General features: G+C 32.8%; 1 protein-coding gene and 21 non-coding genes across 22 annotated transcripts; 21 read left to right on the top strand and 1 right to left on the bottom strand.

Moving 5' to 3' along the window:
- Positions 1-320: 320 nt before the first annotated feature.
- Positions 321-13176, bottom strand: LOC139490736 (uncharacterized). The gene is made up of 4 exons (XM_071277738.1): positions 9909-13176; positions 2692-4470; positions 1796-1968; positions 321-329 (listed from the first exon to the last, which is right to left on the bottom strand). Exons 1-4 carry the CDS (start codon positions 10189-10191, stop codon positions 321-323), a joined length of 2244 nt encoding a protein of 747 aa, XP_071133839.1. The 5' UTR covers positions 10192-13176.
- Positions 13177-13407: 231 nt separating this feature from the next.
- Positions 13408-13481, top strand: Trnan-guu (transfer RNA asparagine (anticodon GUU)). Its single transcript has one exon. It is a non-coding gene; the product is annotated as a tRNA-Asn (tRNA).
- Positions 13482-13943: 462 nt separating this feature from the next.
- On the top strand, positions 13944-14017 carry Trnan-guu (transfer RNA asparagine (anticodon GUU)). The gene has a single exon. It is a non-coding gene; the product is annotated as a tRNA-Asn (tRNA).
- A 462-nt stretch (positions 14018-14479) lies between these two features.
- Trnan-guu (transfer RNA asparagine (anticodon GUU)) lies at positions 14480-14553 on the top strand. Its single transcript has one exon. It is a non-coding gene; the product is annotated as a tRNA-Asn (tRNA).
- A 997-nt stretch (positions 14554-15550) lies between these two features.
- Trnan-guu (transfer RNA asparagine (anticodon GUU)) lies at positions 15551-15624 on the top strand. The gene has a single exon. It is a non-coding gene; the product is annotated as a tRNA-Asn (tRNA).
- Positions 15625-16086: 462 nt separating this feature from the next.
- Positions 16087-16160, top strand: Trnan-guu (transfer RNA asparagine (anticodon GUU)). Its single transcript has one exon. It is a non-coding gene; the product is annotated as a tRNA-Asn (tRNA).
- A 462-nt stretch (positions 16161-16622) lies between these two features.
- On the top strand, positions 16623-16696 carry Trnan-guu (transfer RNA asparagine (anticodon GUU)). Its single transcript has one exon. It is a non-coding gene; the product is annotated as a tRNA-Asn (tRNA).
- Positions 16697-17158: 462 nt separating this feature from the next.
- Trnan-guu (transfer RNA asparagine (anticodon GUU)) lies at positions 17159-17232 on the top strand. The gene has a single exon. It is a non-coding gene; the product is annotated as a tRNA-Asn (tRNA).
- Positions 17233-17694: 462 nt separating this feature from the next.
- Positions 17695-17768, top strand: Trnan-guu (transfer RNA asparagine (anticodon GUU)). Its single transcript has one exon. It is a non-coding gene; the product is annotated as a tRNA-Asn (tRNA).
- Positions 17769-18230: 462 nt separating this feature from the next.
- On the top strand, positions 18231-18304 carry Trnan-guu (transfer RNA asparagine (anticodon GUU)). The gene has a single exon. It is a non-coding gene; the product is annotated as a tRNA-Asn (tRNA).
- A 462-nt stretch (positions 18305-18766) lies between these two features.
- Positions 18767-18840, top strand: Trnan-guu (transfer RNA asparagine (anticodon GUU)). The gene has a single exon. It is a non-coding gene; the product is annotated as a tRNA-Asn (tRNA).
- A 462-nt stretch (positions 18841-19302) lies between these two features.
- Trnan-guu (transfer RNA asparagine (anticodon GUU)) lies at positions 19303-19376 on the top strand. Its single transcript has one exon. It is a non-coding gene; the product is annotated as a tRNA-Asn (tRNA).
- A 462-nt stretch (positions 19377-19838) lies between these two features.
- Positions 19839-19912, top strand: Trnan-guu (transfer RNA asparagine (anticodon GUU)). Its single transcript has one exon. It is a non-coding gene; the product is annotated as a tRNA-Asn (tRNA).
- A 462-nt stretch (positions 19913-20374) lies between these two features.
- Positions 20375-20448, top strand: Trnan-guu (transfer RNA asparagine (anticodon GUU)). Its single transcript has one exon. It is a non-coding gene; the product is annotated as a tRNA-Asn (tRNA).
- A 462-nt stretch (positions 20449-20910) lies between these two features.
- Positions 20911-20984, top strand: Trnan-guu (transfer RNA asparagine (anticodon GUU)). The gene has a single exon. It is a non-coding gene; the product is annotated as a tRNA-Asn (tRNA).
- Positions 20985-21446: 462 nt separating this feature from the next.
- Positions 21447-21520, top strand: Trnan-guu (transfer RNA asparagine (anticodon GUU)). The gene has a single exon. It is a non-coding gene; the product is annotated as a tRNA-Asn (tRNA).
- Positions 21521-21982: 462 nt separating this feature from the next.
- On the top strand, positions 21983-22056 carry Trnan-guu (transfer RNA asparagine (anticodon GUU)). Its single transcript has one exon. It is a non-coding gene; the product is annotated as a tRNA-Asn (tRNA).
- A 462-nt stretch (positions 22057-22518) lies between these two features.
- On the top strand, positions 22519-22592 carry Trnan-guu (transfer RNA asparagine (anticodon GUU)). The gene has a single exon. It is a non-coding gene; the product is annotated as a tRNA-Asn (tRNA).
- Positions 22593-23054: 462 nt separating this feature from the next.
- Trnan-guu (transfer RNA asparagine (anticodon GUU)) lies at positions 23055-23128 on the top strand. Its single transcript has one exon. It is a non-coding gene; the product is annotated as a tRNA-Asn (tRNA).
- Positions 23129-23590: 462 nt separating this feature from the next.
- On the top strand, positions 23591-23664 carry Trnan-guu (transfer RNA asparagine (anticodon GUU)). The gene has a single exon. It is a non-coding gene; the product is annotated as a tRNA-Asn (tRNA).
- A 462-nt stretch (positions 23665-24126) lies between these two features.
- On the top strand, positions 24127-24200 carry Trnan-guu (transfer RNA asparagine (anticodon GUU)). Its single transcript has one exon. It is a non-coding gene; the product is annotated as a tRNA-Asn (tRNA).
- Positions 24201-24662: 462 nt separating this feature from the next.
- Positions 24663-24736, top strand: Trnan-guu (transfer RNA asparagine (anticodon GUU)). Its single transcript has one exon. It is a non-coding gene; the product is annotated as a tRNA-Asn (tRNA).
- Positions 24737-25076: the final 340 nt, after the last annotated feature.

Here is a 25076-nt window from a genome sequence, read left to right as displayed (position 1 = left end):
AAAAACACAAATCCTGTTCAGCTGGAATTAACAGATCTATTTTAATTATTATAATACAATATTAAACATCAAATTAAAAATACAAATTGAAATAGTAATAATTAACAAATACAATAAAGTTGTAAATAAATCAAATGATATTGAACAATTTAAGTTTTCCGTTAAATTAAATGAGTACATTGTTTCTATTTTCAGATTATAGTTTTCACATATTTCACAAAATTCACAATTCACATTTTATTGTCTCTGAAATGTTTCTCGTACTATAGTAAAAATTATTGTTCATGTATATTGTTCATTCCCTGAAAATGAATTAAGTATTAAGGTACCTGAAAAATAAATCTAATTAGTATTTCAAGCCATTTTATAAACTTTAAATAATATGTTAAATTTGATTTTGAATTCTAAAAACAATACATAGATTTGATATACACGAAATACATAAAATACTTTAATGTATTTGACAATTAAATCAATAATATTACTTTACATTATATTGTATTTTAACCATGTGAATAGATAACTAACTAATATTGTCACTCTTCTTAAAGTAAATAAAAACACATGTATAACCATAATTGAATTTAAAAAAATAAACTTTTAACCACAAATACTTTCCCAATTTAAATGATTAAGTTGCTACAAAGAATGCGTGAAGTTTACTAACCTTTAAATAAAAACACAAATCCTGTTCAGCTGGAATTAACAGATAGTATTCCAACTGAACAAATTTGTTTATATAGTCCCGGAGAAATTATCCCATTATTCAAATAAAGTCATAAATGTCGGTACTTAACTTTTGCAACTTTGAAGTGACCGATGCATTACCCTTATTAAAAGTCTTAATTCCCCCAATACACTTAAAAGTAACATGTGTCATGGTGTTTATGTAACATGGTCATTCAGTTATCTGAATGAAGTGTTTATTCACATCATAAACCCCACTGGCTAAATTTGTACATGGTCAATAAAATTTTATACATGGTCATTTATCCGGACAAGTAAAACTAAACTCTGATTATATTATACTTCAAACTTTGAAGAACATTTAAAGAAAATCTCTCTATAATAATACTCCCCCACTCCATTTAATTTTGGAGCTCCAAAATTTTAGGGAAAAGACAAATCAACAACACATATATAACTAAGATTATAATGTACAAATAAACAAAAATAAAAATGAAGCATGTAGAAGAAAAATATCCGTTTTATTCTTAAAAAAAAATAAAAATTGTCCTTCCAAACAACATATGTGGGTTGTTAGGAATATGACCGATATCCGTTCCAAATGTATGCAGATCTGGAACAGTAACATTGGAAAATAACATCGTGTTCTGGATGAGATTTCCCTAAAGAAGAAAAACAGACAATTAAGGCAACTACAAATAGATCAACACACAAACAAAAGTATATATATATATGCATATTAATATTAACATTTTATACTTAAATGGCGAATAATATTAATGAACTTCTTCCGTAACAGTGAAGTTCCAGTTAAATTTAAGTGTAAACCATCTCTTGGAGCATACAAAGAAGCGTCTGGTAAATTGTTACATAAAAAGGACTTATAAATATTTGAAAATTGAATATTTCGCCGGACACATAACTTTTTCAACTGTGAATTTACTAATCTTACATTTTCTGCTGTACTATTGTGATCTATCAATCGTGGTAAGATGGAAGTTATTATAATTTTCGCCTTGCTTTTAATTTGAATATTATGTATCAAATCACTATAATAGGAAATTATCATGTCAACTGAATGGTTTTGTGCAATATTATTAGATCCTACATGAACAATGATGAAATCTTTATTTTTGAGATTTATTTTATTGGACGATACATAATCACTCAACCTTGCAATTGTGGCACCAGGAAATGCCTGTGTTGTGCACCCATTTATATCTTTAACATATTTTGGAATTGATGAACAAATAATGGTGCCTATCTTCAACTTAAATAATCCTGAAAAAATCAAAAATAGATATGAAATATGTCAACAAGAAATTTAATGTAATCATTTATCATTTTTAAAATACTGTATGTTTTCCTGAACTTTAATATCTGGTAATGGTGTCAGCAACCCGTCATGTTGCAACAGAATGTATGCCATATAAGGATGTTTTAGTACCTTTGATGTTTTATACCAGTTAATCCAAGATAAATTAATAACATTTTGTATTTCCAAAGATTGCTCATTTAGAACATTTTTAATTTTAAATCCCGTCCAGTCTGTCTTCAAATTACACGATGAAAAATCTGATAATGTAAAATTAGAAATATGAAAAGGGGGTTCGATGTTTAAGAATGATGGGCACAAAGGCAGGTAAATGAGTGGAATGATAACACAATGTTTACCCGACGTTAATTCTAACAAAACAGTAGTTCCTCTATTTCGTCGTCTTACTATGATGAAAAGAATAAAGATAAGCATTATAATTGTACATATAAGCAATGCAAGAATTAAATGATCCCATTCCAAAATTGAACTTATTGATGGAATCGTTGATTTTTTAATTTTATTGGTTGGGTTTGAATATACGAATGAAGGTAATTTTTCCGAACGAACATGTGATGTTTGCTGTAAAATTAATAAAGTTGTAGATAATTTCCGTATCTTCATCATAGATAAAATACATGCTATTGTTGTTAAAATTGTAAGACCCAATGTACATAATACTAAAATACCATTTGTATCGGGCCAAACAGATTTGACATTTATTTCTCCTTCTAGTAAAGGTTCAGTTAAAGATTGGAAGATTTGTTCATCATTTGTAGCAGCTTGAACCATTTTTTTCATATTTAAATGCAATTTTTGGTCAGCTACAACTCTTTCTTGAAACGAATGATTATACATATTAAACATTGGTAATAAAACATTTACTTGTTTAGAAAACACAGAATCTGCTGCCAGAGAAATTAATTTAGATTCATTAAAAAATTGTTGTAGTAAAGCTAAATTAATTGGATGAAAAACTTCAGTTTTATTTAATTGTTTATGACATTTAACAAGTCTTGGAGGAAAATACCAGTGTTTAGTTGTTATCGAACACTGACAAGGTAAAGTCATGACACACATGGAACATCCATGTTTAATATCCTGATATTTTGGACAATCAATTACTAGATTAAAACTGTTACAAATTAAAACTGATGTTGCTGATAATTCAATAGCTATGGGTGACAAATGATTTTCCATGAAACGAAAATCACAAAATTTGTTTACTACCGACTTATCATTTGCAAATAAGCCCATGACACAAGACATTTGTGTTACTGGTGTAAGAGCTTTGTTGAAACTGCATAAATAAGTGCCATGTTTTTTACAAGTTGCCAAATCTGCTTTTTCCATTGTGACATAATATTGTTGGTGTGAAGTAATGGCTAAATATTGTGGTAGGTTTAACAACATTGTTGCGTGAGATGAAGTAGCATTTATTGGAACCGGCAAAGAAATTATTTCATACAGCTTGAGAGGTTCCTTTTCAGGGGAAACTGGAAATTTAATTGTTATATAAATACTATTTGTATCGATATCTGTCCCAAAATGAAATGTAGCATACTGATAGTACCATTGAGGTTCTTTATTTACTAAAGTAAATCTTGAGTAATTTGTTGCTAATATATGGTTGATGTCCTGTATAGTTTTATGCAATGAATAAATGGGTATCAAAATAGGTGTTAATTTTCCTTCAATCAAACTTTGCAAAGAAGATATAACTGTATTTACTTCACTAGATATGGATGAAGCTTTATAACTTTGCATATTTAGTAAATTTGTCAAATCTAGAATGTGAGTTTCAATATTTGTAATAGTAGACTGAAAATTCTTAGTAATATTTCCAATTGCATAATAATTTTTCATTACTTCGAATTGAATATTGTCCATGCGTCTGTTTGATGTTGTCATGTAAGATGAAAGATGAGAGCCATGTTGACTTAAAGCATTTGCCATTTTTATACTTTGTTTTTGCAATGCATTTAAGTGTGATGCTAGTAGATTTACATCATCCATTGTAGCTGTCCCAAAGAATGATTTTGAAAGACTACCAATGAAAGGTAGCAATGCGCGTTTTGATTTCTTTTTAATATTGATAATTGGTATATGTGATTGTATGAAAGTAAAAAGATGTGCAATTTTAGCCCTCGTTTCTTGTTGAATAATATTAATGTTAGTTATGATGCTTTTAACACTATTACATGCGTTGCCAGGAATTTTTCCACAAGTATTTACAAATGGTTGTATAGAATGCAATGTTGGTAATGGAACTTCAAAAGTATGTCGCCAATATTCATTACTTATAATAATATGTCCATTATCTTTAAAAACCGTGCCGTAATTAATACGTTGCAACGTACCATCCACTTTCAAAGTTGAACCTGAATCTGTGTTAATTGATGAACACATTGTCACAAGAGTCATTAGCAAAATAAACAACCAGTATAGTGTAGCTGCCCATGGTTGTCCTAAAATAAAAAAAAATGTGTGGATTTAGTCATTTTTGAGTAATGTGTTGATCAGGCACAAAACTCAAGTACTTTAAAACAACAGACTAATCTGTTACAAAAAAAAACTATGACCAATCCACAAAATTTTGTGCAGGTTTTGATTAAGAAAAAAAAATTTAAAACAAATATAGCTATGAAGTTGGACAGCATACCTTACACTAGTAGAATTACAATTTTGAAAATACTCTTATTATGTAACTATTGATGTTCAGGTTTATTTTCAACTTTTCTGATAAATGATGGCTTTTTACGTTTTCTTACTTTGCCTTGCTGCGTATGCGTTACAAAATAATCTTCAATTACTGTCTCAGGTAAATTCTGCTCTGGTTCCCAAGTTTTGGAACCATCTAACCATTTAACATAGAAATGACGTATACCATTACGATTATTTATCTTGAGTAATTTATCTACTGGAAAATATATTTCATTTTCGTCTACAGTATCTATTAATTCGTCATTTCCACTATCCCTTATATTTTGGTCTCGATTTTCATTTTGTGTATCATTGACCTGGTTTACCTCCTCTGAAGGTAACTCCTGCTCTTCGGCAGTTTGATAATCATTACTTTTTGCATTATCTTCTGTTTCGCTATAAGAAACATTTAATTTTTCCAACCCTTCCACAGGTTTTTCTGCTCTGTGATTTCTCGGGTTTGAATAATGTTTAAGTCGGCTTGCATTTACCACGGACTTTAATTCTTTATGATCACTACATTTGCGTAATCTAAAGGTATAATTTGGTCCAATTTTTGTAATATAGTACGGGCCTTCATATTTGTCTATTAATTTTGGAGATTTCCCAACTGGAGTTCGATGCAGACGCAACAACACTTTATCATGAAGTCTAAATTCAGGTTCTGCGGTTTTTCTATCATAGTATTCTTTACTTTTTTCTTGCCTTATCTTTACATTTTCTTTTGCAATTTCTCTTGTAATTCTTAAATTTTCAATTACCTCATTAATGTATTCTTTGGCGTTCTTTTGCAAATTATTTTTAGGTTCTATTGCGACATCAAAAGGTAATCGCATTTCTTTTCCAAAAACCAAAAAATAAGGTGAATGTTCAGTTGACTGAGTACATGGTGAATTTCTAAATGCCATTAAAATACCTGGCAATTTTGCAGGCCAGTTTTCTTGATCTTTATCACAATATGCCCTTAAAGATTGAATTAACGTTCGATTGTTTCTTTCGCAAAAGCTATTTGTTTGTGGATGATAAGCTGATGTGAAATGTTGTTTAATGTCAAAAATTTCAGAAAGAGCATGAATAAGATTTGATGTAAATTGTTTACCTAAATCACTGACAATTTTAGATGGTGCTCCAAATCTTGAAAATATTTGTTCAAATAATACCTTAGCAACTTCTGTTGCTTCTTGATTTTTCATTGGGAACCCCTCTATCCATCTTGTAAAAGAATCTACCACTAATAAAACGTACTGATAACCTTGTTTGGTTTTTGAAAGTTTAAGAAAATCAGTATGCCATCTTTCAAAAGGACCATCAATTGGCATTGATGTTAAAGGAGGTGGTCGAATGTGCTGGTCTTTCTTTATTCTTTGACATCTGTCACAAGAATGTATAAAATCATATACATCCTGGTGCATATGTTCCCAATGATATCGTTCTTTCATTGCCGCCATTACTTTTTCAATACCTAAATGGGCACCCCCTACCTCATTATCATGAAATGCTCTTAATGCATCTTTCCGGAGAACTTTAGGTAACACGATTTGTCGTATCAAGCGTTCTTCTTTTGTTACTTTTCTTAATCTTTTCTGAAACCAATGGTACAAAACCCCATTGCATAAATCATAATATTCAGATGTAGCTATTACTTTTCTTTTTCTTTTGTCCTCTTTGGGTAACTGATTTTGTTCTTTGTATAAATATATATCTCTAATATCTGGGCACTCTTTTTGTAATTTACCGATGGCTGGCAAATCGTTTAAAGTTTCATCTACCTGATTTGTTTCGATGGAGGAAATGATTGGAGTGTTATCATAAAAGAACTGCACTTCTACACGTTCATTTTCTACTACACATGCATTTATTTCTGCATTGTCATAATGCCTACGGCTTAGAGCATCTGCTACTACATTTTGCCTACCAGGTTTGTGTACAATCTTAAAATTGAACTCTTGAAGTTCTAAAGCCCATCTCGCTAACCGTCCAGTTACGCGTTTTTGCTGCATTAAATATTGCAAAGCCTTGTGATCAGTAAAAACTGTGAATTCCACAGTTAAATATGACCTGTGTTCTCGAATCGCTTCTAAAACAGCTAAACATTCTAGATCTGAAGTAGACCAGTTTCTTTCTACCTTAGATAAAGATCTACCCCCATATGCTATAACATGTTCTCTACCTGTTTCATCTAATTGTGACAGATAATATCCTATTGCACTATTTGATGCATCAGCAGTAACATGAAAAGGTTTGTTCATCTTTGCATGAACTAATATTGGGGCTGTTACTAATGCCTGTTTCAATTTTTCAAATGCTACCTGTGTTTCTGAAGTCCATTCAAAAGGGATATTCTTTCTTAACAATTGATTGAGTGGATTTGTAATTGAAGAAAAATTGTTTATAAATCTGCGATAATAATTTGCTGCCCCAAGAAAAGATCGTAGTTGAGTTTGGGTTTTAGGAACCGGATAGGTACTTATAGCTTTAGTTTTTGCTGGATTGACTTGAATGCCTTCCTTTGAAACTATATGTCCTAAGAATTTGACTTGTTTAACGGCAAAGCTACATTTTGAAGGCTTTAGTGTTAAGTTTGCGTCCCTTAACCTATCGAACAAAAGACGGAGATGTTGTAGATGTTCATCAAAATTTTTGCTGAACACGAGAATATCATCTACGTATACTAGTACGTTTTTCCAATTTAACCCCCTTAAGATTTGACTCATTATCATTTGAAAAGACACACAACTATTTTTCAGACCCATTGGCATTCGCGTCCATTCATAGATTCCATTTCTAGTAATGAAAGCTGTTTTGTGTCTTGTTTCTGGGTCAATCTGAATTTGAAAATATCCTGAATGTAAATCAAACGAACTGAAAATGTGAGCTTCTGATTCTGCTAGACAGTCAAATACCGATTCTAGCCGGGGTAGAGGATGAAAAATTGGGCGTGTCTGAAGATTGATTTTTCTATAATCACAACAAAAACGAAACGTGCCGTCTCCTTTTTTTACTAAAACTACAGGTGAATGATATTCACTGTTAGATTCAATTACAATTCCTGCTTCTATTAATTCATTAACTTGTCTGTCAATTTCTTTTTGCATTACTGGATTTTGTCTATAAAAAGGCATTTTAATTGGAGTAGATTCAAAAGTTTCAATTTTATGTGCATATCTGTCTGATTTCCCCAATTCCTTAAGATTTGTTGCAAAAACATCCCTTTGCGTTTTTAAAAATTCTTGTAATTGCCTCTTTTGTTCTGAATTTAATTCTGAATCTGATAAGTCAAAGTGAATTGGAGTCTTTTCAAAGTTTGCCTTTTCACGACATGTCTCTAAATTATTTACGGAAGCTTCATTTTGTTCTAATGGTATTATGCAAGATGTATCTATATTGGAAATGGTTGCTAAAATAGTATTATATCTGATAAAAATTTCAGTGTCAGTAGGATTACAAAGTTTGAACATAGCTCTTCCTCGTTTAACTTTAACTAAACATTTTGCTGCCATTAAATTAGCATTTTCTAATTGTTTTACTGGTTCCAATAATATAACCTGATTTTCAACACATTTTGAAATTTTTACTGGAACATCAATTTGATGTAGAGGCTTTAACTTTAGGTTCTTTTGTGATCTTGCAAAACCTTTGTTTTCATTTATGGTACATACTGTAGCTGTTTCCGCAATATACAAATTTCTTTTTGAAAAATTCAATGAAACATCATATTTTTCCATAAAATCAATTCCTATTATAACTGAATGGTTCAAGCCTTGTACAATGTGAACAGGAAATGTAAACTTTTTATCAGCAATAGCAATTGGTAGAACTATTTTTCCCAATAAGACTAATTGACGACCTCCTACTCCTCTAATAAAATTAAAATCTGGCTTTTCTAACTTGTAATCCGAAAAAATAGTTTTATAAAAGAAGTCGGAATGTGCTAATGTTAATTCTGACCCAGTGTCTATCAAAGCTGAGGTTTTTGAATTGCCTATTTTAATGTTTATCTTATTCTTTGTCTCAATTGATGATGTTAAATTTACATCCGCGATTCTGCCTTTGTGCCTACCCCGAAAATTATTATCAAGGATAGGCGCGTACCCCTAGCGTGAATTATGCTGATTTTGATAATTCGGGTCATATGTAATAGCTGGGTATGATTGTTGTTGAATAGGATAAGTTTGTGGATAATGATTTTGATTTCTTTGAAATGCATTATTTGTAATTCTTGGATTCATGTTTTGTTGACCTCTATTTGATCGTTGCCCTAATCTACATGCCGAACCAAAATGACCTATCTTATTACAATTATAACAAATCTTATTTTTAGCTGGACACCTGCTGATATCGCAATTTCGTCTATTACATCGAAAACAAATAAAATTTGAATTGGTATTTCTTGGTTGACTTTGAAAATTATTTTGTCTGTGTGAATTGCCAGAATCTCCTCTATTAATTGTTGAAATGGCTGCCAAAGATGCCACGCTTAATTTTTCAGATAAATTTGCGATTTCAGCTTGCATCCCTACAATAGTTGCTGTAAGTGATTCATCTGGTGATTCAGTACATTTAATAGTTTTTTCAGCCAACAAAGTCATTTCTCGCAACTCTTCCATTGATTTGGGTTTCTGTGGCATTACTATTTTTGCAAGAGGTCCTCGTAAACCCTGAATAGCAATACCAACAATCATTTTTGCCGGTATGTCACATTCAGCAGTTTGTTTGATTACCCTTGCAACATAGTCGTCCACATTTTCACCCGGTATTTGCTTAATACATAAAACATTTGTATCAAATAACGTTTTGTCAGGAGAAAATCTTTTTAAGAAAGCTTGTTTTAAATTATTCAATGACGTACGAATACTGTCGTCTGAATTTAAATACCATTGTAAAACATTGTCTCCTAACTGAAATGGAAATGCTGCGAGAGTCGCTGCTTCTGTCATTGAATGGTATAAAACCCATTGCATAAATAATGTCCACCATTGCTTGGCTGATTGTTTTTCTGTAAATTTGGTAAGGGAAATTACATTAGGCATTCTTGCAGCCTGAACTAATGGTTGATGATTAACAACCGGATTTGAATTTATCAATGGTGGGAAATTTGAATAATTAGCAGTAGACGTTGTTGGCTGACTTACAGTAGGAAAATTATAATTCAATTTTGGTGGTACATTGGTAACATTAGGTACAAAATTAAATGTATAATTACTTTTAGTCTTGCTTCCAAACTCTATTCCTGCACCTCCTGTTACTGTGTCTTTTGTTTTTGGTAATGGCGCTGCAGCCCCCTGTTCTTCCGGTTGAATTAAGTTTTCACTCGTGTCTGGATTTGCTTCCTCCGTTTCTTCTTCTGTTATGGTTTTGATTTCCTTTGCTATCGTTCCTTCACCAACTTTGGTTCCTGGAACTGGCGATAATGGGTGGAATCCTTGTAGGTTATTCATCTTGTTGTTCCGTGATCGTCTGGTTGTCTTTCCACTTCTAAGCTTCATCCACCGGAAATGATTCTTGTCCTGCACCACTTTTTATAGTTGGTTTTGGTGTTGTTTTTGGGGTTTGACTATAACTCGACTTGGTGTAGAGAGAGGTGGGATGAAGCTTTATGTGATAGGCGGATAACCAGTAGTTTTTATGCTGTATGTGTTTAGGACTGGATCATACCACAAGGGTTTCAGAAATAGTACCTTTAAATAAAAACACAAATCCTGTTCAGCTGGAATTAACAGATCTATTTTAATTATTATAATACAATATTAAACATCAAATTAAAAATACAAATTGAAATAGTAATAATTAACAAATACAATAAAGTTGTAAATAAATCAAATGATATTGAACAATTTAAGTTTTCCGTTAAATTAAATGAGTACATTGTTTCTATTTTCAGATTATAGTTTTCACATATTTCACAAAATTCACAATTCACATTTTATTGTCTCTGAAATGTTTCTCGTACTATAGTAAAAATTATTGTTCATGTATATTGTTCATTCCCTGAAAATGAATTAAGTATTAAGGTACCTGAAAAATAAATCTAATTAGTATTTCAAGCCATTTTATAAACTTTAAATAATATGTTAAATTTGATTTTGAATTCTAAAAACAATACATAGATTTGATATACACGAAATACATAAAATACTTTAATGTATTTGACAATTAAATCAATAATATTACTTTACATTATATTGTATTTTAACCATGTGAATAGATAACTAACTAATATTGTCACTCTTCTTAAAGTAAATAAAAACACATGTATAACCATAATTGAATTTAAAAAAATAAACTTTTAACCACAAATACTTTCCCAATTTAAATGATTAAGTTGCTACAAAGAATGCGTGAAGTTTACTAACCTTTAAATAAAAACACAAATCCTGTTCAGCTGGAATTAACAGATAGTATTCCAACTGAACAAATTTGTTTATATAGTCCCGGAGAAATTATCCCATTATTCAAATAAAGTCATAAATGTCGGTACTTAACTTTTGCAACTTTGAAGTGACCGATGCATTACCCTTATTAAAAGTCTTAATTCCCCCAATACACTTAAAAGTAACATGTGTCATGGTGTTTATGTAACATGGTCATTCAGTTATCTGAATGAAGTGTTTATTCACATCATAAACCCCACTGGCTAAATTTGTACATGGTCAATAAAATTTTATACATGGTCATTTATCCGGACAAGTAAAACTAAACTCTGATTATATTATACTTCAAACTTTGAAGAACATTTAAAGAAAATCTCTCTATAATAATACTCCCCCACTCCATTTAATTTTGGAGCTCCAAAATTTTAGGGAAAAGACAAATCAACAACACATATATAACTAAGATTATAATGTACAAATAAACAAAAATAAAAATGAAGCATGTAGAAGAAAAATATCCGTTTTATTCTTAAAAAAAAATAAAAATTGTCCTTCCAAACAACATATGTGGGTTGTTAGGAATATGACCGATATCCGTTCCAAATGTATGCAGATCTGGAACAGTAACATTGGAAAATAACATCGTGTTCTGGATGAGATTTCCCTAAAGAAGAAAAACAGACAATTAAGGCAACTACAAATAGATCAACACACAAACAAAAGTATATATATATATGCATATTAATATTAACATTTTATACTTAAATGGCGAATAATATTAATGAACTTCTTCCGTAACAGTGAAGTTCCAGTTAAATTTAAGTGTAAACCATCTCTTGGAGCATACAAAGAAGCGTCTGGTAAATTGTTACATAAAAAGGACTTATAAATATTTGAAAATTGAATATTTCGCCGGACACATAACTTTTTCAACTGTGAATTTACTAATCTTACATTTTCTGCTGTACTATTGTGATCTATCAATCGTGGTAAGATGGAAGTTATTATAATTTTCGCCTTGCTTTTAATTTGAATATTATGTATCAAATCACTATAATAGGAAATTATCATGTCAACTGAATGGTTTTGTGCAATATTATTAGATCCTACATGAACAATGATGAAATCTTTATTTTTGAGATTTATTTTATTGGACGATACATAATCACTCAACCTTGCAATTGTGGCACCAGGAAATGCCTGTGTTGTGCACCCATTTATATCTTTAACATATTTTGGAATTGATGAACAAATAATGGTGCCTATCTTCAACTTAAATAATCCTGAAAAAATCAAAAATAGATATGAAATATGTCAACAAGAAATTTAATGTAATCATTTATCATTTTTAAAATACTGTATGTTTTCCTGAACTTTAATATCTGGTAATGGTGTCAGCAACCCGTCATGTTGCAACAGAATGTATGCCATATAAGGATGTTTTAGTACCTTTGATGTTTTATACCAGTTAATCCAAGATAAATTAATAACATTTTGTATTTCCAAAGATTGCTCATTTAGAACATTTTTAATTTTAAATCCCGTCCAGTCTGTCTTCAAATTACACGATGAAAAATCTGATAATGTAAAATTAGAAATATGAAAAGGGGGTTCGATGTTTAAGAATGATGGGCACAAAGGCAGGTAAATGAGTGGAATGATAACACAATGTTTACCCGACGTTAATTCTAACAAAACAGTAGTTCCTCTATTTCGTCGTCTTACTATGATGAAAAGAATAAAGATAAGCATTATAATTGTACATATAAGCAATGCAAGAATTAAATGATCCCATTCCAAAATTGAACTTATTGATGGAATCGTTGATTTTTTAATTTTATTGGTTGGGTTTGAATATACGAATGAAGGTAATTTTTCCGAACGAACATGTGATGTTTGCTGTAAAATTAATAAAGTTGTAGATAATTTCCGTATCTTCATCATAGATAAAATACATGCTATTGTTGTTAAAATTGTAAGACCCAATGTACATAATACTAAAATACCATTTGTATCGGGCCAAACAGATTTGACATTTATTTCTCCTTCTAGTAAAGGTTCAGTTAAAGATTGGAAGATTTGTTCATCATTTGTAGCAGCTTGAACCATTTTTTTCATATTTAAATAATAAACGCCCGGTCGAATTTTTTAAAGATGGAATGCATTACATGTGACAACATCAATATATGTGTAAGATAGTGTCGATTAGACCGTTATAATCAATTGGTCAATATAATTCATCCTTCAATATGTTGTATACGGTATACATGCATATGACAAATGTCCAGGTAAAAACATCACTACCTAAAAATTCTAAAGCTTGACATGCGAGTCTCTGTGGCGCAATTGGTTAGCGCGTTCGGCTGTTAACCGAAAGGTTGGTGGTTCGAGCCCACCCAGGGACGTGGCATAATTTTTGCAAGAAGAAAATAGAGTTTTATTCTCATCTTGTCACTGATAGACCTAAGGTTATCATCAAAAAGACTTATAAATGTGTAATTATATAGTAATTGTAGTGGAGGACTATGTCATGGATATATGTTCTGTTAAGGGTTTATGCACATTTTCGATCTATTGAACTAAAATTTTAGGGATATATGTTCTGGTAATTGATTTCTGGTAAAAGAAACCCAGCTAGATTTTAGATGAATAATGAAAGGCTAATAAACGCCCGGTCGAATTTTTTAAAGATGGAATGCATTACATGTGACAACATCAATATATGTGTAAGATAGTGTCGATTAGACCGTTATAATCAATTGGTCAATATAATTCATCCTTCAATATGTTGTATACGGTATACATGCATATGACAAATGTCCAGGTAAAAACATCACTACCTAAAAATTCTAAAGCTTGACATGCGAGTCTCTGTGGCGCAATTGGTTAGCGCGTTCGGCTGTTAACCGAAAGGTTGGTGGTTCGAGCCCACCCAGGGACGTGGCATAATTTTTGCAAGAAGAAAATAGAGTTTTATTCTCATCTTGTCACTGATAGACCTAAGGTTATCATCAAAAAGACTTATAAATGTGTAATTATATAGTAATTGTAGTGGAGGACTATGTCATGGATATATGTTCTGTTAAGGGTTTATGCACATTTTCGATCTATTGAACTAAAATTTTAGGGATATATGTTCTGGTAATTGATTTCTGGTAAAAGAAACCCAGCTAGATTTTAGATGAATAATGAAAGGCTAATAAACGCCCGGTCGAATTTTTTAAAGATGGAATGCATTACATGTGACAACATCAATATATGTGTAAGATAGTGTCGATTAGACCGTTATAATCAATTGGTCAATATAATTCATCCTTCAATATGTTGTATACGGTATACATGCATATGACAAATGTCCAGGTAAAAACATCACTACCTAAAAATTCTAAAGCTTGACATGCGAGTCTCTGTGGCGCAATTGGTTAGCGCGTTCGGCTGTTAACCGAAAGGTTGGTGGTTCGAGCCCACCCAGGGACGTGGCATAATTTTTGCAAGAAGAAAATAGAGTTTTATTCTCATCTTGTCACTGATAGACCTAAGGTTATCATCAAAAAGACTTATAAATGTGTAATTATATAGTAATTGTAGTGGAGGACTATGTCATGGATATATGTTCTGTTAAGGGTTTATGCACATTTTCGATCTATTGAACTAAAATTTTAGGGATATATGTTCTGGTAATTGATTTCTGGTAAAAGAAACCCAGCTAGATTTTAGATGAATAATGAAAGGCTAATAAACGCCCGGTCGAATTTTTTAAAGATGGAATGCATTACATGTGACAACATCAATATATGTGTAAGATAGTGTCGATTAGACCGTTATAATCAATTGGTCAATATAATTCATCCTTCAATATGTTGTATACGGTATACATGCATATGACAAATGTCCAGGTAAAAACATCACTACCTAAAAATTCTAAAGCTTGACATGCGAGTCTCTGTGGCGCAATTGGTTAGCGCGTTCGGCTGTTACCGAAAGGTTGGTGGTTCGAGCCCACCCAGGGACGTGGCATAATTTTTGCAAGAAGAAAATAGAGTTTTATTCTCATCTTGTCACTGATAGACCTAAGGTTATCATCAAAAAGACTTATAAATGTGTAATTATATAGTAATTGTAGTGGAGGACTATGTCATGGATATATGTTCTGTTAAGGGTTTATGCACATTTTCGATCTATTGAACTAAAATTTTAGGGATATATGTTCTGGTAATTGATTTCTGGTAAAAGAAACCCAGCTAGATTTTAGATGAATAATGAAAGGCTAATAAACGCCCGGTCGAATTTTTTAAAGATGGAATGCATTACATGTGACAACATCAATATATGTGTAAGATAGTGTCGATTAGACCGTTATAATCAATTGGTCAATATAATTCATCCTTCAATATGTTGTATACGGTATACATGCATATGACAAATGTCCAGGTAAAAACATCACTACCTAAAAATTCTAAAGCTTGACATGCGAGTCTCTGTGGCGCAATTGGTTAGCGCGTTCGGCTGTTAACCGAAAGGTTGGTGGTTCGAGCCCACCCAGGGACGTGGCATAATTTTTGCAAGAAGAAAATAGAGTTTTATTCTCATCTTGTCACTGATAGACCTAAGGTTATCATCAAAAAGACTTATAAATGTGTAATTATATAGTAATTGTAGTGGAGGACTATGTCATGGATATATGTTCTGTTAAGGGTTTATGCACATTTTCGATCTATTGAACTAAAATTTTAGGGATATATGTTCTGGTAATTGATTTCTGGTAAAAGAAACCCAGCTAGATTTTAGATGAATAATGAAAGGCTAATAAACGCCCGGTCGAATTTTTTAAAGATGGAATGCATTACATGTGACAACATCAATATATGTGTAAGATAGTGTCGATTAGACCGTTATAATCAATTGGTCAATATAATTCATCCTTCAATATGTTGTATACGGTATACATGCATATGACAAATGTCCAGGTAAAAACATCACTACCTAAAAATTCTAAAGCTTGACATGCGAGTCTCTGTGGCGCAATTGGTTAGCGCGTTCGGCTGTTAACCGAAAGGTTGGTGGTTCGAGCCCACCCAGGGACGTGGCATAATTTTTGCAAGAAGAAAATAGAGTTTTATTCTCATCTTGTCACTGATAGACCTAAGGTTATCATCAAAAAGACTTATAAATGTGTAATTATATAGTAATTGTAGTGGAGGACTATGTCATGGATATATGTTCTGTTAAGGGTTTATGCACATTTTCGATCTATTGAACTAAAATTTTAGGGATATATGTTCTGGTAATTGATTTCTGGTAAAAGAAACCCAGCTAGATTTTAGATGAATAATGAAAGGCTAATAAACGCCCGGTCGAATTTTTTAAAGATGGAATGCATTACATGTGACAACATCAATATATGTGTAAGATAGTGTCGATTAGACCGTTATAATCAATTGGTCAATATAATTCATCCTTCAATATGTTGTATACGGTATACATGCATATGACAAATGTCCAGGTAAAAACATCACTACCTAAAAATTCTAAAGCTTGACATGCGAGTCTCTGTGGCGCAATTGGTTAGCGCGTTCGGCTGTTAACCGAAAGGTTGGTGGTTCGAGCCCACCCAGGGACGTGGCATAATTTTTGCAAGAAGAAAATAGAGTTTTATTCTCATCTTGTCACTGATAGACCTAAGGTTATCATCAAAAAGACTTATAAATGTGTAATTATATAGTAATTGTAGTGGAGGACTATGTCATGGATATATGTTCTGTTAAGGGTTTATGCACATTTTCGATCTATTGAACTAAAATTTTAGGGATATATGTTCTGGTAATTGATTTCTGGTAAAAGAAACCCAGCTAGATTTTAGATGAATAATGAAAGGCTAATAAACGCCCGGTCGAATTTTTTAAAGATGGAATGCATTACATGTGACAACATCAATATATGTGTAAGATAGTGTCGATTAGACCGTTATAATCAATTGGTCAATATAATTCATCCTTCAATATGTTGTATACGGTATACATGCATATGACAAATGTCCAGGTAAAAACATCACTACCTAAAAATTCTAAAGCTTGACATGCGAGTCTCTGTGGCGCAATTGGTTAGCGCGTTCGGCTGTTAACCGAAAGGTTGGTGGTTCGAGCCCACCCAGGGACGTGGCATAATTTTTGCAAGAAGAAAATAGAGTTTTATTCTCATCTTGTCACTGATAGACCTAAGGTTATCATCAAAAAGACTTATAAATGTGTAATTATATAGTAATTGTAGTGGAGGACTATGTCATGGATATATGTTCTGTTAAGGGTTTATGCACATTTTCGATCTATTGAACTAAAATTTTAGGGATATATGTTCTGGTAATTGATTTCTGGTAAAAGAAACCCAGCTAGATTTTAGATGAATAATGAAAGGCTAATAAACGCCCGGTCGAATTTTTTAAAGATGGAATGCATTACATGTGACAACATCAATATATGTGTAAGATAGTGTCGATTAGACCGTTATAATCAATTGGTCAATATAATTCATCCTTCAATATGTTGTATACGGTATACATGCATATGACAAATGTCCAGGTAAAAACATCACTACCTAAAAATTCTAAAGCTTGACATGCGAGTCTCTGTGGCGCAATTGGTTAGCGCGTTCGGCTGTTAACCGAAAGGTTGGTGGTTCGAGCCCACCCAGGGACGTGGCATAATTTTTGCAAGAAGAAAATAGAGTTTTATTCTCATCTTGTCACTGATAGACCTAAGGTTATCATCAAAAAGACTTATAAATGTGTAATTATATAGTAATTGTAGTGGAGGACTATGTCATGGATATATGTTCTGTTAAGGGTTTATGCACATTTTCGATCTATTGAACTAAAATTTTAGGGATATATGTTCTGGTAATTGATTTCTGGTAAAAGAAACCCAGCTAGATTTTAGATGAATAATGAAAGGCTAATAAACGCCCGGTCGAATTTTTTAAAGATGGAATGCATTACATGTGACAACATCAATATATGTGTAAGATAGTGTCGATTAGACCGTTATAATCAATTGGTCAATATAATTCATCCTTCAATATGTTGTATACGGTATACATGCATATGACAAATGTCCAGGTAAAAACATCACTACCTAAAAATTCTAAAGCTTGACATGCGAGTCTCTGTGGCGCAATTGGTTAGCGCGTTCGGCTGTTAACCGAAAGGTTGGTGGTTCGAGCCCACCCAGGGACGTGGCATAATTTTTGCAAGAAGAAAATAGAGTTTTATTCTCATCTTGTCACTGATAGACCTAAGGTTATCATCAAAAAGACTTATAAATGTGTAATTATATAGTAATTGTAGTGGAGGACTATGTCATGGATATATGTTCTGTTAAGGGTTTATGCACATTTTCGATCTATTGAACTAAAATTTTAGGGATATATGTTCTGGTAATTGATTTCTGGTAAAAGAAACCCAGCTAGATTTTAGATGAATAATGAAAGGCTAATAAACGCCCGGTCGAATTTTTTAAAGATGGAATGCATTACATGTGACAACATCAATATATGTGTAAGATAGTGTCGATTAGACCGTTATAATCAATTGGTCAATATAATTCATCCTTCAATATGTTGTATACGGTATACATGCATATGACAAATGTCCAGGTAAAAACATCACTACCTAAAAATTCTAAAGCTTGACATGCGAGTCTCTGTGGCGCAATTGGTTAGCGCGTTCGGCTGTTAACCGAAAGGTTGGTGGTTCGAGCCCACCCAGGGACGTGGCATAATTTTTGCAAGAAGAAAATAGAGTTTTATTCTCATCTTGTCACTGATAGACCTAAGGTTATCGTCAAAAAGACTTATAAATGTGTAATTATATAGTAATTGTTGTGGAGGACTATGTCATGGATATATGTTCTGTTAAGGGTTTATGCACATTTTCGATCTATTGAACTAAAATTTTAGGGATATATGTTCTGGTAATTGATTTCTGGTAAAAGAAACCCAGCTAGATTTTAGATGAATAATGAAAGGCTAATAAACGCCCGGTCGAATTTTTTAAAGATGGAATGCATTACATGTGACAACATCAATATATGTGTAAGATAGTGTCGATTAGACCGTTATAATCAATTGGTCAATATAATTCATCCTTCAATATGTTGTATACGGTATACATGCATATGACAAATGTCCAGGTAAAAACATCACTACCTAAAAGTTCTAAAGCTTGACATGCGAGTCTCTGTGGCGCAATTGGTTAGCGCGTTCGGCTGTTAACCGAAAGGTTGGTGGTTCGAGCCCACCCAGGGACGTGGCATAATTTTTGCAAGAAGAAAATAGAGTTTTATTCTCATCTTGTCACTGATAGACCTAAGGTTATCATCAAAAAGACTTATAAATGTGTAATTATATAGTAATTGTAGTGGAGGACTATGTCATGGATATATGTTCTGTTAAGGGTTTATGCACATTTTCGATCTATTGAACTAAAATTTTAGGGATATATGTTCTGGTAATTGATTTCTGGTAAAAGAAACCCAGCTAGATTTTAGATGAATAATGAAAGGCTAATAAACGCCCGGTCGAATTTTTTAAAGATGGAATGCATTACATGTGACAACATCAATATATGTGTAAGATAGTGTCGATTAGACCGTTATAATCAATTGGTCAATATAATTCATCCTTCAATATGTTGTATACGGTATACATGCATATGACAAATGTCCAGGTAAAAACATCACTACCTAAAAATTCTAAAGCTTGACATGCGAGTCTCTGTGGCGCAATTGGTTAGCGCGTTCGGCTGTTAACCGAAAGGTTGGTGGTTCGAGCCCACCCAGGGACGTGGCATAATTTTTGCAAGAAGAAAATAGAGTTTTATTCTCATCTTGTCACTGATAGACCTAAGGTTATCATCAAAAAGACTTATAAATGTGTAATTATATAGTAATTGTAGTGGAGGACTATGTCATGGATATATGTTCTGTTAAGGGTTTATGCACATTTTCGATCTATTGAACTAAAATTTTAGGGATATATGTTCTGGTAATTGATTTCTGGTAAAAGAAACCCAGCTAGATTTTAGATGAATAATGAAAGGCTAATAAACGCCCGGTCGAATTTTTTAAAGATGGAATGCATTACATGTGACAACATCAATATATGTGTAAGATAGTGTCGATTAGACCGTTATAATCAATTGGTCAATATAATTCATCCTTCAATATGTTGTATACGGTATACATGCATATGACAAATGTCCAGGTAAAAACATCACTACCTAAAAATTCTAAAGCTTGACATGCGAGTCTCTGTGGCGCAATTGGTTAGCGCGTTCGGCTGTTAACCGAAAGGTTGGTGGTTCGAGCCCACCCAGGGACGTGGCATAATTTTTGCAAGAAGAAAATAGAGTTTTATTCTCATCTTGTCACTGATAGACCTAAGGTTATCATCAAAAAGACTTATAAATGTGTAATTATATAGTAATTGTAGTGGAGGACTATGTCATGGATATATGTTCTGTTAAGGGTTTATGCACATTTTCGATCTATTGAACTAAAATTTTAGGGATATATGTTCTGGTAATTGATTTCTGGTAAAAGAAACCCAGCTAGATTTTAGATGAATAATGAAAGGCTAATAAACGCCCGGTCGAATTTTTTAAAGATGGAATGCATTACATGTGACAACATCAATATATGTGTAAGATAGTGTCGATTAGACCGTTATAATCAATTGGTCAATATAATTCATCCTTCAATATGTTGTATACGGTATACATGCATATGACAAATGTCCAGGTAAAAACATCACTACCTAAAAATTCTAAAGCTTGACATGCGAGTCTCTGTGGCGCAATTGGTTAGCGCGTTCGGCTGTTAACCGAAAGGTTGGTGGTTCGAGCCCACCCAGGGACGTGGCATAATTTTTGCAAGAAGAAAATAGAGTTTTATTCTCATCTTGTCACTGATAGACCTAAGGTTATCATCAAAAAGACTTATAAATGTGTAATTATATAGTAATTGTAGTGGAGGACTATGTCATGGATATATGTTCTGTTAAGGGTTTATGCACATTTTCGATCTATTGAACTAAAATTTTAGGGATATATGTTCTGGTAATTGATTTCTGGTAAAAGAAACCCAGCTAGATTTTAGATGAATAATGAAAGGCTAATAAACGCCCGGTCGAATTTTTTAAAGATGGAATGCATTACATGTGACAACATCAATATATGTGTAAGATAGTGTCGATTAGACCGTTATAATCAATTGGTCAATATAATTCATCCTTCAATATGTTGTATACGGTATACATGCATATGACAAATGTCCAGGTAAAAACATCACTACCTAAAAATTCTAAAGCTTGACATGCGAGTCTCTGTGGCGCAATTGGTTAGCGCGTTCGGCTGTTAACCGAAAGGTTGGTGGTTCGAGCCCACCCAGGGACGTGGCATAATTTTTGCAAGAAGAAAATAGAGTTTTATTCTCATCTTGTCACTGATAGACCTAAGGTTATCATCAAAAAGACTTATAAATGTGTAATTATATAGTAATTGTAGTGGAGGACTATGTCATGGATATATGTTCTGTTAAGGGTTTATGCACATTTTCGATCTATTGAACTAAAATTTTAGGGATATATGTTCTGGTAATTGATTTCTGGTAAAAGAAACCCAGCTAGATTTTAGATGAATAATGAAAGGCTAATAAACGCCCGGTCGAATTTTTTAAAGATGGAATGCATTACATGTGACAACATCAATATATGTGTAAGATAGTGTCGATTAGACCGTTATAATCAATTGGTCAATATAATTCATCCTTCAATATGTTGTATACGGTATACATGCATATGACAAATGTCCAGGTAAAAACATCACTACCTAAAAATTCTAAAGCTTGACATGCGAGTCTCTGTGGCGCAATTGGTTAGCGCGTTCGGCTGTTAACCGAAAGGTTGGTGGTTCGAGCCCACCCAGGGACGTGGCATAATTTTTGCAAGAAGAAAATAGAGTTTTATTCTCATCTTGTCACTGATAGACCTAAGGTTATCATCAAAAAGACTTATAAATGTGTAATTATATAGTAATTGTAGTGGAGGACTATGTCATGGATATATGTTCTGTTAAGGGTTTATGCACATTTTCGATCTATTGAACTAAAATTTTAGGGATATATGTTCTGGTAATTGATTTCTGGTAAAAGAAACCCAGCTAGATTTTAGATGAATAATGAAAGGCTAATAAACGCCCGGTCGAATTTTTTAAAGATGGAATGCATTACATGTGACAACATCAATATATGTGTAAGATAGTGTCGATTAGACCGTTATAATCAATTGGTCAATATAATTCATCCTTCAATATGTTGTATACGGTATACATGCATATGACAAATGTCCAGGTAAAAACATCACTACCTAAAAATTCTAAAGCTTGACATGCGAGTCTCTGTGGCGCAATTGGTTAGCGCGTTCGGCTGTTAACCGAAAGGTTGGTGGTTCGAGCCCACCCAGGGACGTGGCATAATTTTTGCAAGAAGAAAATAGAGTTTTATTCTCATCTTGTCACTGATAGACCTAAGGTTATCGTCAAAAAGACTTATAAATGTGTAATTATATAGTAATTGTAGTGGAGGACTATGTCATGGATATATGTTCTGTTAAGGGTTTATGCACATTTTCGATCTATTGAACTAAAATTTTAGGGATATATGTTCTGGTAATTGATTTCTGGTAAAAGAAACCCAGCTAGATTTTAGATGAATAATGAAAGGCTAATAAACGCCCGGTCGAATTTTTTAAAGATGGAATGCATTACATGTGACAACATCAATATATGTGTAAGATAGTGTCGATTAGACCGTTATAATCAATTGGTCAATATAATTCATCCTTCAATATGTTGTATACGGTATACATGCATATGACAAATGTCCAGGTAAAAACATCACTACCTAAAAATTCTAAAGCTTGACATGCGAGTCTCTGTGGCGCAATTGGTTAGCGCGTTCGGCTGTTAACCGAAAGGTTGGTGGTTCGAGCCCACCCAGGGACGTGGCATAATTTTTGCAAGAAGAAAATAGAGTTTTATTCTCATCTTGTCACTGATAGACCTAAGGTTATCGTCAAAAAGACTTATAAATGTGTAATTATATAGTAATTGTAGTGGAGGACTATGTCATGGATATATGTTCTGTTAAGGGTTTATGCACATTTTCGATCTATTGAACTAAAATTTTAGGGATATATGTTCTGGTAATTGATTTCTGGTAAAAGAAACCCAGCTAGATTTTAGATGAATAATGAAAGGCTAATAAACGCCCGGTCGAATTTTTTAAAGATGGAATGCATTACATGTGACAACATCAATATATGTGTAAGATAGTGTCGATTAGACCGTTATAATCAATTGGTCAATATAATTCATCCTTCAATATGTTGTATACGGTATACATGCATATGACAAATGTCCAGGTAAAAACATCACTACCTAAAAATTCTAAAGCTTGACATGCGAGTCTCTGTGGCGCAATTGGTTAGCGCGTTCGGCTGTTAACCGAAAGGTTGGTGGTTCGAGCCCACCCAGGGACGTGGCATAATTTTTGCAAGAAGAAAATAGAGTTTTATTCTCATCTTGTCACTGATAGACCTAAGGTTATCGTCAAAAAGACTTATAAATGTGTAATTATATAGTAATTGTAGTGGAGGACTATGTCATGGATATATGTTCTGTTAAGGGTTTATGCACATTTTCGATCTATTGAACTAAAATTTTAGGGATATATGTTCTGGTAATTGATTTCTGGTAAAAGAAACCCAGCTAGATTTTAGATGAATAATGAAAGGCTAATAAACGCCCGGTCGAATTTTTTAAAGATGGAATGCATTACATGTGACAACATCAATATATGTGTAAGATAGTGTCGATTAGACCGTTATAATCAATTGGTCAATATAATTCATCCTTCAATATGTTGTATACGGTATACATGCATATGACAAATGTCCAGGTAAAAACATCACTACCTAAAAATTCTAAAGCTTGACATGCGAGTCTCTGTGGCGCAATTGGTTAGCGCGTTCGGCTGTTAACCGAAAGGTTGGTGGTTCGAGCCCACCCAGGGACGTGGCATAATTTTTGCAAGAAGAAAATAGAGTTTTATTCTCATCTTGTCACTGATAGACCTAAGGTTATCGTCAAAAAGACTTATAAATGTGTAATTATATAGTAATTGTAGTGGAGGACTATGTCATGGATATATGTTCTGTTAAGGGTTTATGCACATTTTCGATCTATTGAACTAAAATTTTAGGGATATATGTTCTGGTAATTGATTTCTGGTAAAAGAAACCCAGCTAGATTTTAGATGAATAATGAAAGGCTAATAAACGCCCGGTCGAATTTTTTAAAGATGGAATGCATTACATGTGACAACATCAATATATGTGTAAGATAGTGTCGATTAGACCGTTATAATCAATTGGTCAATATAATTCATCCTTCAATATGTTGTATACGGTATACATGCATATGACAAATGTCCAGGTAAAAACATCACTACCTAAAAATTCTAAAGCTTGACATGCGAGTCTCTGTGGCGCAATTGGTTAGCGCGTTCGGCTGTTAACCGAAAGGTTGGTGGTTCGAGCCCACCCAGGGACGTGGCATAATTTTTGCAAGAAGAAAATAGAGTTTTATTCTCATCTTGTCACTGATAGACCTAAGGTTATCGTCAAAAAGACTTATAAATGTGTAATTATATAGTAATTGTAGTGGAGGACTATGTCATGGATATATGTTCTGTTAAGGGTTTATGCACATTTTCGATCTATTGAACTAAAATTTTAGGGATATATGTTCTGGTAATTGATTTCTGGTAAAAGAAACCCAGCTAGATTTTAGATGAATAATGAAAGGCTAATAAACGCCCGGTCGAATTTTTTAAAGATGGAATGCATTACATGTGACAACATCAATATATGTGTAAGATAGTGTCGATTAG

The sequence above is a fragment of the Mytilus edulis genome, chromosome 1, assembly GCF_963676685.1.
Source record: "Mytilus edulis chromosome 1, xbMytEdul2.2, whole genome shotgun sequence".
Lineage (NCBI taxonomy): Eukaryota > Metazoa > Mollusca > Bivalvia > Mytilida > Mytilidae > Mytilus > Mytilus edulis.
This window is presented reverse-complemented; position numbering and strand designations above follow the sequence as displayed.